Source organism: Macaca nemestrina, chromosome 3, assembly GCF_043159975.1.
Source record: "Macaca nemestrina isolate mMacNem1 chromosome 3, mMacNem.hap1, whole genome shotgun sequence".
In the NCBI taxonomy this organism is placed as follows: Eukaryota; Metazoa; Chordata; class Mammalia; order Primates; family Cercopithecidae; genus Macaca; species Macaca nemestrina.
In genome coordinates this window covers 23,701,962-23,717,282 of record NC_092127.1, presented here as the reverse complement: position 1 = coordinate 23,717,282, position 15,321 = coordinate 23,701,962, and the positions used below count along the sequence as shown (strand labels likewise).

At 32.8% G+C, this 15,321-nt stretch overlaps 1 protein-coding gene across 2 annotated transcripts in view; it reads left to right on the top strand.

The window, feature by feature from the left end:
- LOC105466716 (tolloid like 1) overlaps window positions 1–15,321 on the top strand; it is a 226,004-nt gene that overhangs the window by 101,801 nt on the left and 108,882 nt on the right. For both annotated transcript variants that reach the window (XM_011715828.3, XM_011715829.3), the window contains 2 exons: window positions 10,548–10,658; window positions 13,987–14,067. In XM_011715828.3, the coding sequence (XP_011714130.1) occupies window positions 10,548–10,658; window positions 13,987–14,067 (192 nt within the window). The remainder of the gene's footprint in view (window positions 1–10,547; window positions 10,659–13,986; window positions 14,068–15,321) is intronic.

Genomic DNA, 15,321 nt, shown 5'->3' with positions numbered 1-15,321 from the left:
AATTCCTTGAGCCCAGGAATTTCAGGCTTTCAGTGAACTATGATTGCACTGTTGCACTTAAGCCTGGGTGACAAAGCGAAACCCTGTTTCTACCTAAATGAACAAATAAATAAATAAACAAAGATTTGAGGCAAATTTTGCAAGCTGTTCAGATTTTTGCAAAACTGCATGGTGAATATGCTTTTCTATACAGTTGAAATACATCATGATTTCTAAATAGAGAGGGAGAACCAGTCTGGTTGACTGACTGTATTAACATGGATGATGAATGTGACAATCAGAAAGGTTTGGTTAGATGTGAAAACCAGGATAAAAAGACAGTTTCAGAGGCAAATGTTGAAAGTGCCTATCCGAACTGTATCCATGTTATCATTAAACATCGGAAGCATGTAAGTAATCTTCCTTGTTCTGGCTCCATGTTTAACAAGCACCCTTGTGAGCATGGTTTTTCTTCACATGTTTTTATTGATATTGAGAATATGTTGAGCAGACACTCTGAGTGTCCAATCTGCTTTACAGTTCTTATCATGAGCCGGCACTTTATTTTCACGATAGCAATGTCATATGCGCTGCCTCAGGGATGTCTGTCTTTCCAAGTGTAATGGATTCTGGAACATGGACAAGACCGAGTTTCTGACTCTGCAAGGCTCAACCCAGACCTTAAATTCAAGCAAATTCATCAAAAGTTTGCATCTCCCTGGAAACATCCTTCTATTCTCTACAGCATATTCTTCTTGAATTTAAGTTAGTGGTCTCTTGTGAAGTAGAAAATTAATGGCTGTTGCAGACACAGCCTAAGAAAACAAAGTAATTCAAATGCACAGCCAATTGTAGTGATAGGCTGTCATTCAGAAATAACTCAGGATCGTGTGTAGTTAGCACCAAGTGTACAGAACTGGTAAAACTAGACACCTTGTGAGCAGTTGCTACGGGAAGATGATTAATTTTGGCAGATAAGTCTATTTTTAATATTCAAAGTAGCCGTCAAATACCTGAGCCTACTGGAATTTTTAAAATGGTAAATAGAAGGCAAAATAGTCAATTTAAAATGGAGTTTAAGTCGTTAAGAGAGCCTATGTGATGTTCTAACTTATTCATCTCTAAGGGCCATTGCTTTATTTCTGAATTCCTGTTGCCTAGCACAATATCAGACACAAAATATAAGTTTAATACATTATAAAGATAATTAAATTGTCTCAATGTTTGAGTAAAATAAAATGTTTTAAACAGTTTTTTTTAAATTCTTTTCTTTTTGGAGGGCTTCATTTTAGACATTGGTTCGTTTTGTAAGCCTCCATGGCTTCATTTAAGTGACTTAATATAAATGAGCTCTTTACAAAATTTTAGGCCCAATTGGTAAACTATTGCATTTCTAAAATTTTGCACATGAGAGAGTAACCAATATAATTATCTGAAACTCAGTTCATAACAGCAGCAGATGATAACTGTCTTCATCCTCTACAGAGTTTTTTCCCCCATGATTCTTCTCGTTTTACTGAAAAGGAGGCTTGCTTTCAGTTAACCAGATACGTCAATAGATTTTGACATTCACTCCCCAAGAGACAGTGATTACTGAAATGTTTTGGATGTTATATTGTTACCAGCAAAATAAAATGCATGGAAACCTGTGGATTTTTTGTTTGTTTTCCAAAGATTACAAAAGGATGCCTTCAACAATTTTTTGCTGTGAATAATTTAAGTGGAAAAATACAGTTCTATCTTGAGTCCAAGATTTACAGAGTTGATAAGCTTTGAGTAAAAGTATGCATTTTAAATTAGTTAATCAGTAATGCTGTAGGGAGATTGGAGGTTTGGATGGGCCAAATTTCCAATTTATATCTACTAGCTGAAACTTATCATGTCAGTTCTAAATATGTAAAATTTAAAAGGACATACTAAGGACTGTGATTTGCAGTTATTTATGAAGATTTTATTTACTTAGTATTCATATGTATCTGGATTCCAATATCTTTTCCTTTATTATCTTAACCAAGCTTTGAAACAACACTGGCAGATTACTCAACATTGAAATTACACCTAGAACATGGGCATAGCCCTAGGTGGTTTTATTGCTACCAGTATGCAAATTATGATGAACTCCATTTTCCTTTAGCAAATGTTTTCTTTGCACATCACTTTCATTTTTCAATGAAGTGTATCATCTCTGTCTGCCATTGCAGGCACCATTCCTGTTTCTGCAAACCCGAAAAGAAAAGAATCATCTATATCTTCATTCCCTATATGAGACTTTGCTGTGTTTAAGATGGATCATCAGAATGATTTCAAAGGGAAACTCTTAGATAGACCATGTTTCTGACTTGGAATAATTTTACTTTAAGAAATGACCTGTCATCAGAGTTAACAGACCCTGCTATGTTAAGCAAAGTCTAGAGACCAAATAATATAATAGGCAATAAGAGAATGGGAAGTTTTTTCAGATGTTAATTATATCAGCAAGTTAATAGAATTAATTGATATCAGCATTTTCTGTGCCTCAAATAGAATAATGTCAGTGAGGGTGCCTTATTAATATTAAGCATCATGCATTTAATAACAATATGTGTTACTGACACTATGAAACGTCTAAAGTAAAGCTGTAAAACATTACAAATAATATGGAGAGGAATGCTTCATAGATCTCCAATTTTATGCTTGTTTTAGAGTAAAATTCTCTTTAAATATTCTTCCTATTGTTTAACGTCTCTAAGACTATGCAAAGAAGAAATAGAAATCAATATATTTAAGTCAAGTTTCAGAGGGTCGGTGAGTTTTTAAATTTTGGGGAGATTATTTCGCTGAGGCCATGTTGTTTTATGGCTGTGCAGTATGAGGTATTAACCAAAGAGAAAGGACTCCGGACTTTGATTTGTGCCGAAAGGGAAATCTTTTACAAAGATAATAATAACCAGAAAGGTTGTAGTACAGTTTTTCTCAACCTATCATAAAAATAGACTAAATAAAAATGGGGAAAAGTGAGAGAAAAGATTCTCGTGTTTGTGTGAAGAAATGACCATCCAGTGGGTAAACCATAGAACCATATATATAAAAAAGAGCAAATTTGTGTGAACAGTTTTACTTCCAGAAAGAGATCAAGATTTACTCCAAGACCTAGTGTCAATATTTAGAAAATAAGGACACTTAATTCAAAAAGACATATCAGGGTTGACTCCCACCCTGGCCACAAATGTAAACAATTACAGGCATAAAGGAAGAAAAAACAAATGTTTGCCCTGTCCTTACAAAATGTATGACGTGGGAAATATAAATAAACCAAGTCTTGCTAGTGGTTGATTGTATACTTAATATTTGAGCAGTGCAAGAATGGAAGTTTTAAAAAACTTGTGAAATACAATAATTTATTTTCTTAATGCTCAGGAGAGAAAATATTAGGCCATACACACAAAAAAGTTCCAATATTTATTTTTACATTTCTGGATCAAAGCACTTTTCTGTAAGCGTTTTCTCTTTTGAGACAAAGAGTTCAGAATGAATATTTGTGGTATGGATGATATTTTAAAAATGTCCTGAGAAATCCTATCCACAGACATCGTGGGCTATAAATGCAGATTGATATGATATTTCAATGGACCTTTTGTTAGGGGAACAATTTTGTTTTCTGACCTAAATAGAAAGATATGTTTATTTGGAAATTTAGCATTTAATCATATCCACAATGTAAAATTATGTTAAAACAGAAAAGGATTGAAAAAGGCAACATGCTGCTTGTGTCTAAGTTCAGAATGGATTGATCAATTTTGATTCATCTTGAAACTAATAAATATCATGAAAAATGTCTTTATTATCAAATATTTTCATTTTCTGGCAGAACAGTCTTTGTACTAACAGAATGTGTCTGTATCTGTATATGTATATAGATTTGTTTCTCTTACACTTCTGATTTAAAAAGTAATTGAAGAGGACAGTTTTTTTTGGTTTTTTTTTTTTGGCTTTTTCATTGGAATTCATTAAGATGCTTATATTAATTTTTTTATTATTATACTTTAAGTTCTAGGGTACATGTGCACAACGTGCAGGTTTGTTACATATGTATACATGTGCCACGTTGGTGTGCTGCACCCATTAACTCATCATTTACATTAGGTATATCTCCAAATACTATCCCTCCCCCATCCCCCCTCCCCACAATAGGACCCGGTGTGTGATGTTCCCCTTCCTATGTCCAAGTGATCTCATTGTTCAATTCCCACTTATGAGTGAGAACATGCGGTATTTAGTTTTCTGTTCTTGTGATAGTTTGCTGAGAATGATGGTTTCCAGCTGCATCCATGTCCCTACAAAGGACACCAACCCAATGTTTTTTATGGCTGCATAGTATTCCATGGTGTATATGTGCCACATTTTATTTATTTATTTATTTATTTATTTATTTATTTATTTATTTATTATACTTTAAGTTCTAGGGTACATGTGCATAATGTGCAGGTTTGTTACATATGTATACTTGTGCCGTGTTGGTGTGCTGCACCCATCAACTCGTCAGCACCCATCAACTCGTCATTTACATCAGGTATAACTCCCAATTCAATCCCTCCCCCCTCCCCGTGATAGGCCCCAGTGTGTGATGTTCCCCTTCCTGAGTCCAAGTGATCTCATTGTTCAGTTCCCACCTATGAGTGAGAACATGCGGTGTTTGGTTTTTGGTTTCCAGCTGCATCCATGTCCCTACAAAGGGTGCCACATTTTCTTAATCCATCTGTCACTGATGGACATTTGGGTTGATTCCAAGTCTTTGCTATTGTGAATAGTGCCACAGTAAACATACGTGTGCATGTGTCTTTATAGCAGCATGATTTATAATCCTTTGGGTATATCCCCAGTAATGGGATGGCTGGGTCAAATGGTATTTCTAGTTCTAGATCCTTGAGGAAACGCCAGACTGTTTTCCACAATGGTTGAACTAGTTTACGGTCCCACCAACAGTGTAAAAGTGTTCCTATTTCTCCACATCCTCTCCAGCACCTGTTGTTTCCTGATTTTTTAATGATTGCCATTCTAACTGGTGTGAGATGGTATCTCACTGTGGTTCTGATTTGCATTTCTCTGATGGTGAGTGATGATGAGCGTTTTTTCTTGTGTCTGTTGAAGAAGACTGTGTTTAACTCGAGGAGCAGTTCTATGCTCTTTGAAGGAACTTCTAAATTTGAAGTATGTTTGGACAGTTTCTTTATTTATTTGTTTCTTCCGAGAGTCAATTATCAAAAGTCTAGTTTTCTTATATTGTACTCCTACCATCCTTCAAAAATTCTACACTGGGAAAAGACATTGTTTTCAAATGGCCAGGTAAAAATCAGGTTACCTAGATGCACCTTCCAATCCAGTGTGCAAGGAAAGGATGAGTAAACAATTTTAATTAAGTCATTAGTACTTTACTGCAAGCACACTTTTTAATTGTAGATTAGATGATTTGGTTGATTTTATGTGGTAGTGTATGGTAAAAGTGGAAAAGTAGATTTTGAAAAAAATATGATAATGTTTTAAATAAAACATTGCATGGGATGCCTTTGTGTGAACAAACACTAAAATAATTGGACTGCAAATACTTTCTTTTCTATTAGAAATTTAGGAAAGACACATACTACCTTAAAACATGTCTTTTTTCTGAAGAATATTTCTGATTCCATATAAAATATTTTTGTATTTATTTTTCTATTATATCAAGAGATTTTAAAATTTTTGATAATTGTTTCTCAAATTTGGATTTATAATAACTTTGTGTGTCATGTTGGGGGTAATTTATTCTATGCACATGAAATGCCACCAGAAAATTATTTTCTCTTTTAATTGGTATAAGATTAGCTAAAATGTATGTCTTAGAACTTTTGCCAGGTCTTACTTTGCCTTGGGAATTTGCTCAGTGGCTGTCAATTATGTAAAAATAGTTGACTTTTGAGACTTCACTGTTGCCTTTGTCTGAGAAAATTTTCATTATGCCTTCATTGTGAGCAAGAACAGTCAGAGCAGCCTTCTCAGACCTTCACATGACATCATCTTTCTTCCCAAATCCAATATCAATAAAAGCAGAAAGCTTAAACTGTATATAGAAAAAGTGTAATGAACAAATGCTCTTGGCTATTGTTGAATCTTTGAGCTATCTCTTCCAATCCCATAAATCTCAAGATAATGAATCTTCTAGCTCGATCATGTATTTCCTGGGCATGTAAGTGTGGTGTCTGGAGTAAAGGGGACACAATTCCCATAATTACATTTAATAATATATGCTACTAAAATAAAAAAAGAAAGGCAGCTGTCTTTTAATTGCTTTAAAAATGTTTATAACACTAATCCACTGGAGATTGAGGAGCTTGGAAATATTTATTCTTGGAATAGTTTAATATCTAATATTTTGGTTCTTAAGGTAAATTTGTCAAATAGGTAACACATGCAGCCTCATAAACTCTTATATGGACTCTTGTTATACACAACTTATACTCCAATTCATGGTATATTCTCATTCACAATTTTGTGCCTCAAAATGTGTATATTGAAGACCTATTTATTTCTGGTCCTATGGCATTAAGGATTTTAAGGTGAGCAATACATACTTCCTGTTGTCAGTATTTTCAAAATTAGATTGAGGAAGCCGATTGAAAACAGTTATGAAATCTTGTGTGTTGCCATATTATTGGCAGAAGCATAGTCAGGACATGAAAGTAGAGACACTTAATTAGGGCAAATGGGAAGAGCAGGTTTCTGGGAAGATTTTTGTGGGAAGGCCTACGGAGACGCAATTTTCTTGTCAGTGTGCTCTCGACTGGTAACCAGCTATCAGATATCTTAGTGTTAATTCAAATAAATGTATTCATTTTCTTGAGGGTATTTAGTTTACAAGTATTTTCTCCTGACTGGATAGAAAGACTTCACCCTTGGCAAAAGTAGTGATTCTTTACTTTGTGTGACCCCTTTTGACAATCTACTGTGGACTTTTCCCAGAAAAATAGATGGTGTTTGTGTTTATAAATTCGTAAATACTTTTGCATATAGTTTTTAGAAATCACAAACTTAAAGCCTCCTTAAAGCTGACGGCATCAGCTTCAGACTGAAGAGTTAGAGCTCACTGAGGAACTGGGGACATGGGTGGAAGTGGCATTTTTTAAAGTTAAGGCCTAGGGAATCACAATTTTGAGTTGCTTATTCTCGTCATACGTTATTTTATAAAATGCACTTATTCTGCATACTATAATAAAAGCAGTCTTTCTGTTTTAGTCTCCGATTTTTTTTTTTTTTTAATGTTTGTTGTGTGTTGATGGCAAATAACCTTTAGGAGAAAAATAAACCCTGCGGTTTTCCATGTAGCTTAAAAATTGTTCTCTCTGACATTTAATTTTGGCCTATTGGTTAGCTCCAAGCCCCTATTTGACCATAAGAATCCAAGCAGAATTCCAAACAGATAGTAAATATTCTAATTGCACTTGAGCATTTTCCTAGTATTGTCCCAATAACCATTTTCCCATTTTTTTGTTCTGATCTCACTAACCTCAAATCATGTATTAAATGGGCCAAATGAACAATAATTCATACTTTTAAGACTGTTTCTCTCCAACTTTGTTTTCTGAGGTAAAATAAATAGAAAATACCACATGAAAATGAGAACAAAATTCCACAGTGGACTCGAGAATTTCATATGTATTTTTGCACCTAAGTATCAAATATATATTAGATTATAATGTATTCTAATACATATGAGTATAAATTGTCATGGTCCAACTTACTATACCAATGCATAAGTAAACATTAGAAAAAATACCTATAAATAAGTGAGCTTATGTCCTCCAGAACTGTTTTTTTCTCCTTTTAAGTATCATCTAGCCTGGTACTCTTTTTTCTCCCCAGAAGTAATGTTTTTGCTTCTGTGATGTGATTTATCCTTGGACTGTTGATCTGTGTTTGATAAAATCCACCAAGACATGAATCCTACTGCATATAAAAAGCCATTACAAGAAAATAAAATCTAAAACACATTTGGATGTTATTTTATGTGTACTGCTTTTATTTGAAACGCAGTATTGACAAAGTACATTTTGCTTAGTTGAGTGCCTCAGTTTTCAGGTCAACCATCTGACTCAAAGAAGAGTGGGAATTTATTCTTGCAGAAAAAATTAATACTAATTAAGATGATGACAATGATCATCATTTGTAGTGATTGGGAGCTTGTTAAAAATGTAGAATCTGAGGCTCCTCTCCAGACCTACCAAATCAGAGTCTGCATTTTGGCCAGATTCGCTATGATTCCTATGCAAATTAAAGTTAGTGAAGCACTGCTTCAGTGTCTAGTGGTCACCACATCACCAGCACTAAGAAAGGAAGAGAGAGGCTGAGAGTCCCTGCCAGTGGATGCCCACAGCTATTTGCATTGTAAACACACCTGATGGAAGTTTCAAATAAGTAGTCGACTTGGATTTACCTTACAATCTTAAAAAGTGTAAAATGTATTTTTATGAAAACCAACAAGCGTTATATTATAATTGGTAAAATATTTAACTTGGGTAAGTTTCTTGGGGGGTCTGGCTTTAGGGATGCTGGAGCATTAGTGTTTACTGCTGCATCTGCATGAAGCTGATTAGAATCCTGATTCAATTTCATGCATCAAAACCACCCTCTTAGCCAGTGTTATAAACTATTCTGTACACTCTTTGTGGCTTTGCTGCTATGATAGTAAACGAAAGTTAGCATTTCTTTGCTTCTTTAGACTGCCTTTCCATTGGAAATAGGGCCAGTGAGGGGTTTAAGAGATAAATCTAATTATAATAAAGATTTTTCCATATGTTGAAGTGATAACCTACATTTTACTAATTTCTATTTTCTTCCTTTCTAGATTCATACATAAATCTAACCCCTTCCTTCTTATCTCATGTCAGTTTTGCACTGGATGAATAATTTTATGTAATATACCTTTGATCAAAGCCTAAAACATTACACAGCTTTTAGGACTGAAGTTTAAGCTTCATAAATAAGCTAATTTAAACTTCATAAATAACTTATTCTCGGTAGTGGTAAACTTCATAAATATTAAGATTTAAATCCAATAAAAGGCAGTAATTTGAAAAGCATGGATTTTGTTACTTTCTACAATTTTAATGTATTTTCTTTCTTTTCCTTTTGGTTTCACAGAAGAAAATCTGAAGAAAGTTTTAAAAATAAAGAAAAGTGGTAAAACTGTGAAAAAGAAATATCCCTGTATTTCCAAGCATTTTTCAATGTTCTACTTTCTCATGATTAATATACTATTTCTCAAGTTTTTTGTGCTTCCTAAAGTTACTGTGCTTTGACTCTGGCAGTACTAAGGGATTAGTTGGTCTAGCTTGTATTCAAATAAACAGGGAGACTATTTTATTGTTACACTAATGTATAAGACCAACTTTAAAAGAGAAATTCACATACTAGTTATCAGTGAACTCTCCCATGGTTTCACAATGGTTTATTGAGCTTTGCTTTTTAAGTAGCATGAAACACTAGGTATAAAACATAGAGTCAGACTAGGGGCAGTTGCTCACTCTTATAATCCCAGCATTTTGGGAGGGTGAGGCAGGAGTATTGCTTGAGACCAGGAGTTCTTTGTCAACCTGGGCAGCATGGAAAAACCCTTTCTGTACAAACAAAAACAAAAACAAAAACAAAACAAAAATTAACAGGCATTACAAAAATTAGCCCAGCGTGGTGGAGTGTCTTTGTAGTTGCAGCTACTTGGGAAGCTGAGGTAGGAGGACTACTAGAGTCTGGGAGGTTGAGGTTGAGGCTACAGTGAGCCGCGATCATACCACTGCACTCCAGCCTGGGTAACAGAGAGACCCTAACTCAAAAAAAAAAAAAAAAAAAAAAAAAGAATCAGAGTGTTTTCAGGTTTTAGGGTAATGACTTGGTGGCTCTTGAAAATATGGACCATGTTATATTTGTCATTGAGGATAAAAAAATCTGGCATCTAGTTGTTGCCTAAATAAATGTTGACTTGAGCATTACTTTTGGTAGTTATGTATCCATTTTACAGAGACTCAGAGGCAATGCCATCTTTAAAGTGTATTATAAGTTGTATGAAATGTGGTGAATGAATTGGTACGATAGCACTATATATATTCTTTTGTCTTGATTGCACCTTGCATTATAAAATTATCTTAGTTTATAAAATATCACATGGTTTAATTGTTACTGCCTTTCCTTTATCCTGTCATGCTGCTGGTCATAAGAATCCACAGAAGATGCAGACATTCTTATCCGATTTTCACATATTTGCGAATTAGCTCATGATTGCCTACTTTTTCTTTAGAATTCCCATAAATCAGTAAGCTTCTTATTCAAGGAAACTATTTCCCCCCCTCTATAAACAACTATGTAAAAAAAATGGAGTTATGCCCTTTATAGGTGCCTAATATTTGTCCTGTAACAGGTCCAATGCATTCAGTTATGATTACTTTCTGAAAGATGTCTCTATCCAGACCATGTTCCCATATTTTAACAATGTTTTTCTAATTAGCTTTGTTTGTATTGATTTCATGGAAATATTTTACATTTTAATTCAACTTTTCTTTTTGTAGCTGTATTTTGGGGCGATATTGCCTTAGATGATGAAGACTTAAGTATCTTTCAAATAGATAGGACAATTGACCTTACGCAGAATCCCTTTGGAAACCTTGGACATACCACAGGTATGGTTGATTGTTTCAGAAAATTTGTCTTTATGTTGGAGAAAATATACTCTTGAAATTCTATAAATATTTTTGGATCATTTTTAATCTCCTGTGGATCAACTTTGACTTCCTATAAACAAATATACATATTTAGAAATGCAGGTTTTATTCATAGTTTTCATCTTATTAATTTTTTTTTTTTTTTTTTTTTTTTTTTTTTTTTTTTTTTTTTTTTTTTTTACCAAACACATTGTAATATTTGCTACATACTAGGTCTGGTTTAAGTGCTTTGCAGATATTAATTCTCTGAATCTTCATAACAACCCCCTTAGGGTAGTTACTAATATTACTATGATTTTAGAAATTAGCAGATTGAGATTTAGAAGGCTATACAGCTTTCTAATTGTCACATCAGGAAGTGGCCATGTCAGAACCAGAATTCAATTCTGAAAAAAGCTTGATTTCATCGTCTTGCATATTATATTAAGCTGCCTCTCATTTGGATACTGAGTTGCAAAATGTAAAATTTCTCTAATATTCTTAGAGAAATTTTATGGGAAATATATTTGAAATTATGTAGGAATAATACTTGGAAAATTTATATATCTATATCATTTTTGTGAAAACCCCAGAAGGCAATTTTAATTTTAGTTGATTTAAACATGTTTGAATTATGCCTGTAAGAAACTTGATATATGTAAAGGATTATTTCAGTTCTCATTTAACAATTTTTAAAATTACAATTTCAAAATTCTTTATGGTATCTTGGTAAAATTTTAATCTGTGTATTATTTTGGAAAAAATTGCAAGGTTAGAAAGTTAAAATTTCTTTCTGTAATTATATGAATAGCTAAAGTATTTATTTCATGTCATGCTTTTGATTTCATTGCATTCTACCTTTTTAGTATTTTTATTTTCTTCTATCCTGTGGAAATACAATATGTATTCCTTTCTGGTGTCGAATACACATATATATTATGGAGTTAAGACTTTTTACTGTGACTTTTTACTTTGCCCAATTTACTTTTTTTCCAACTTTTTACTATGACTAGTTTTAAATATATCGAAATATTTCTACCTCTTAGATTGTAGAATAGTGGTATTCTTCCTAGATTCAGCAGTTTTTAATAGTTTATTATTTTCACAGAATGTGTGTGTATGTGTATGTGTGTGGGCATACATGCATAAGTGTATTTAAAACAAATTTGAAGTCAACTGCAGAAAACACACTTTAATATTATTAGGTAGCCTAGCATGCACTTTATAATAATAAGGATATTATTCTATATAATCAAAATACCATTATCAGATATAAACCTTTATTTAAAATAGGAAGTATATAAGAGAAAGCCTAAGGAATTCACCTAAAATAATAACACATACTATTTAAAAAGAGTGTGCTTTGGTATTTGTTATGCATAGTGACAATCTTTTCTGAAACATATGTCAATATGGGTGCTAATATTGCTGTGCAGTGTCATCACAGATAGTGCGTCCATGTGGATTATGTTTATTGGCCAAATCTCCAGTTGCTGTATCACCTGTAACACTGTCACAGAGGCAATGCGTTCCAGACAGTAGAGCAATGATGCAAAATAAAATGCTAGATTTATTATAAGTTGCATTTCCAAATTTTATTAAAATTTTCATTAGCTCTAAGCTTTAGATCCCTTCTTTGACCTCCCTTCTCCCATTATTTTGAAGACATTAATTCTCTATGATTTTAAATTTTTTAAATGTTATTTAATTTTTAGTTATTGTTAAGCTCTGACACCATAATAATTGGAAGAAAAATAGTGCTATTTTAGACATAGAATAAAACAGATTATAATGACAATAATAAAAATGTTTATTCTAAATTTTTCTGTGGAAGGTACATGTTTGAAAGTTCAATAGTAACTTGCACTATTCAGTTGAATTTCAAACAATGTAATATAAATATAGTTGTTACATAATGGTCATTTCAAACTTCATTGATGCCATCATACTTTTAAAATGTTTCTCCTAATTGCTTAGGAATGAGTGTGTTTAAGTATTACCTCATCTTTCTAAAATGTGCAATGAAAAAATTTCAAAAATGTTTCTCAGATGCACAGCAAAAATGTGGCCATGTAATGCAAGTAATTAAGTAGATTATTAGTCAGTGAACAAGCACTCTAACTTATCTGCCTTATAAGGACTTGTTTGATTTTTCCTTTAAGAGGTTTATATAGCAATAGATTTTATCATTATATTTTAGCTTCAGTCTAGGTAATTAGGTTCAGTACTAATTTTAAATAAAAAATAGATATTGGAAGGAAATAGTTCAAGTGATTTACAAATAGTTTGTTGTCTTCATGGAATTATGGCTTTCTTTGTCTTAGCCCAAAGATACTCTATGAACCATAGACAGTCCTTGTTACTGCAAATTCATAGGCACTTGTTAAGATGTCATTAGTGGTTATATTGCTTGTTTGCTCAATGAAAACTTTTTCTTATTTGTTTAATAAAAATTCAAGAAGAATAGAGAAAATAGGTGACAAAACTGAGAGTAGCATTTTATGAAAGCCCTGGAACGAGAATCTGGAGACTTGAATTTTTGCCAAATGCTCTGCTTTCTGGCTTATGACACTAATCTACCTTTTCCAGGTTTTGTTGGTAAAACTGCAAGAACACACATTTCCTTATTCCTACCATTTTCTACTCCTTTTGCAGTACAGACTTTTTTACATTCTGTTTTTTATAAATTTTTCAGATTACACAGTGTAACAATATATTTTGCAGCTGAACATTCGTTTGGATTCCTGTGGCTTTTTCCAAATTATGTTTTTGATTTCTATAAATTCAACTAAAATTTCAAAATGTAGTTGAATATATTGTTAAAATGTGATATGCTTTAAAAAGTTTTTGAAATTCATGTAAGCTTTGGAAGAAAACGTGCACTACACATTTGCTCTTCTAATGTTTTTATTTCCATTTGCTGATTTGGCCTCCAAAAATATTCAGTTTGCATTGGGGAAATAGCTGGCATGCAATCAACAGGGCAGAACAACTTGCTGTCATTCTATATAGCACTATGTGATGTCAAGGTCACAGTAAAGAAAAATGTTTCAAATTATCAATCGATGACTCAAATGTCATGATGTCCAAATAAAGTCATTTACATTGCTCTCTGAGTCTCCCCATCCCCTGATTTTAGTTACCAACATTGGTTACTGTAGAGTTTATTCATGGATATTCATAATTTCAACACTTTAAGACTATATAAAAAAACACCAAAGAGAAATCATTGTTGCCTATGACTGTTTTTTATTTGCAAGAACTTTAACATATTTTGAGTGTAACTTGTTTCCTTTTATTCTTTAAGGTGGACTTGGAGACCATGCTATGTCAAAGAAGCGAGGGGCCCTCTACCAACTTATAGACAGGATAAGAAGAATTGGCTTTGGTATATCAATGTTTAAAGTTGCAGACGCTTGACTTGATGTACAGTAAATATTATACTCATAGCAGTTCAGTTTATTAAAATCAGTGTGCCATTATGATGTGAAGTATGTAAAGGATATATTCTAAAAATTTTTATTTTGCTAGCTCATATCTGCTCAAAGCCTTTTAGAACTCATTTGGAATAATTTGAAATGTTCCTTTATTTTAAGCTTTGCTTTATTGAAACATGTATCAGGTGTTTATTTTACTGTTGATACTTATTTCTAGGCAATTGGGCATCACACCAAGGCATTTTTATAAAGCCTGGAGTTATATCCATTTTAACCCAATGAAAAAATATCATGGTTATTTGTTTTGAAATAAAATCTACTTTAAGTAAAATGAAAAACTAATTGCTGGATTTAAAAAGTTAAAATGTTTTGACCATTCAAAAAATAGAAAATAGTTACAAATATATATAAACATTTAGAAAAGCTGCCTCTGGTTTCATAATTAGTTAATATTTACAGTATAGAATGTATTAAAAACTATTTGTAGATTTTAGAGGTTTAAAATCCCATATGCATAGCTCATATTCTAACGTTCCTTAAATTGATGGATTATTAATTAAATCTTGAAGTACGTATTTCCAAGGAATAATTTTCCCAAGAAAAGATGCTTTGCTCCAGGCTATTGAAAAGATAGACATGTTAGAGACAGAGTCCCTATTTGTTGTGTCAAAGTATATAGCAGTGGCAGGATATTCATATTGACAGTGACAGATAAAAAAGAATAATCATGTAAATTTAGGAAAAACAAAAACAGCAACAAAAATATTATGAAAGACCATTACGAAAAGGAAAAGACTGTAGACTTGAAAGCTGCTCCAGAATAGAATGCATTTTGTTCGTGTTGTGTACCGACCTCTAAATAGTGCTGCATGCCTTAATATGAATCTTGAGCAAACTGGAATGGAGAGAGCTTGTTGTATGGGAGGCTGAGCTCATATCTGTCTTAATGTTACTTCATTTACTATCTGTATAATATAATATTCTTAATTTTAGACTGTACTATAGACTATCAGTTCAGATTTGAAGGATTAGGAAACTAGCAGGAGTAACAAGAATCTTAAATATCATGAGACTTTATTAAACAATATCTGTTTTAACTGTTGGTGAATTGGTAGTGAGCTAGCAAGACAGGAAACAGAAAACAAATGTTCTATGTCCTCTAAGCCTGACTGACTTCTATCCGCTTTAGGCTGTTGTATGGATAT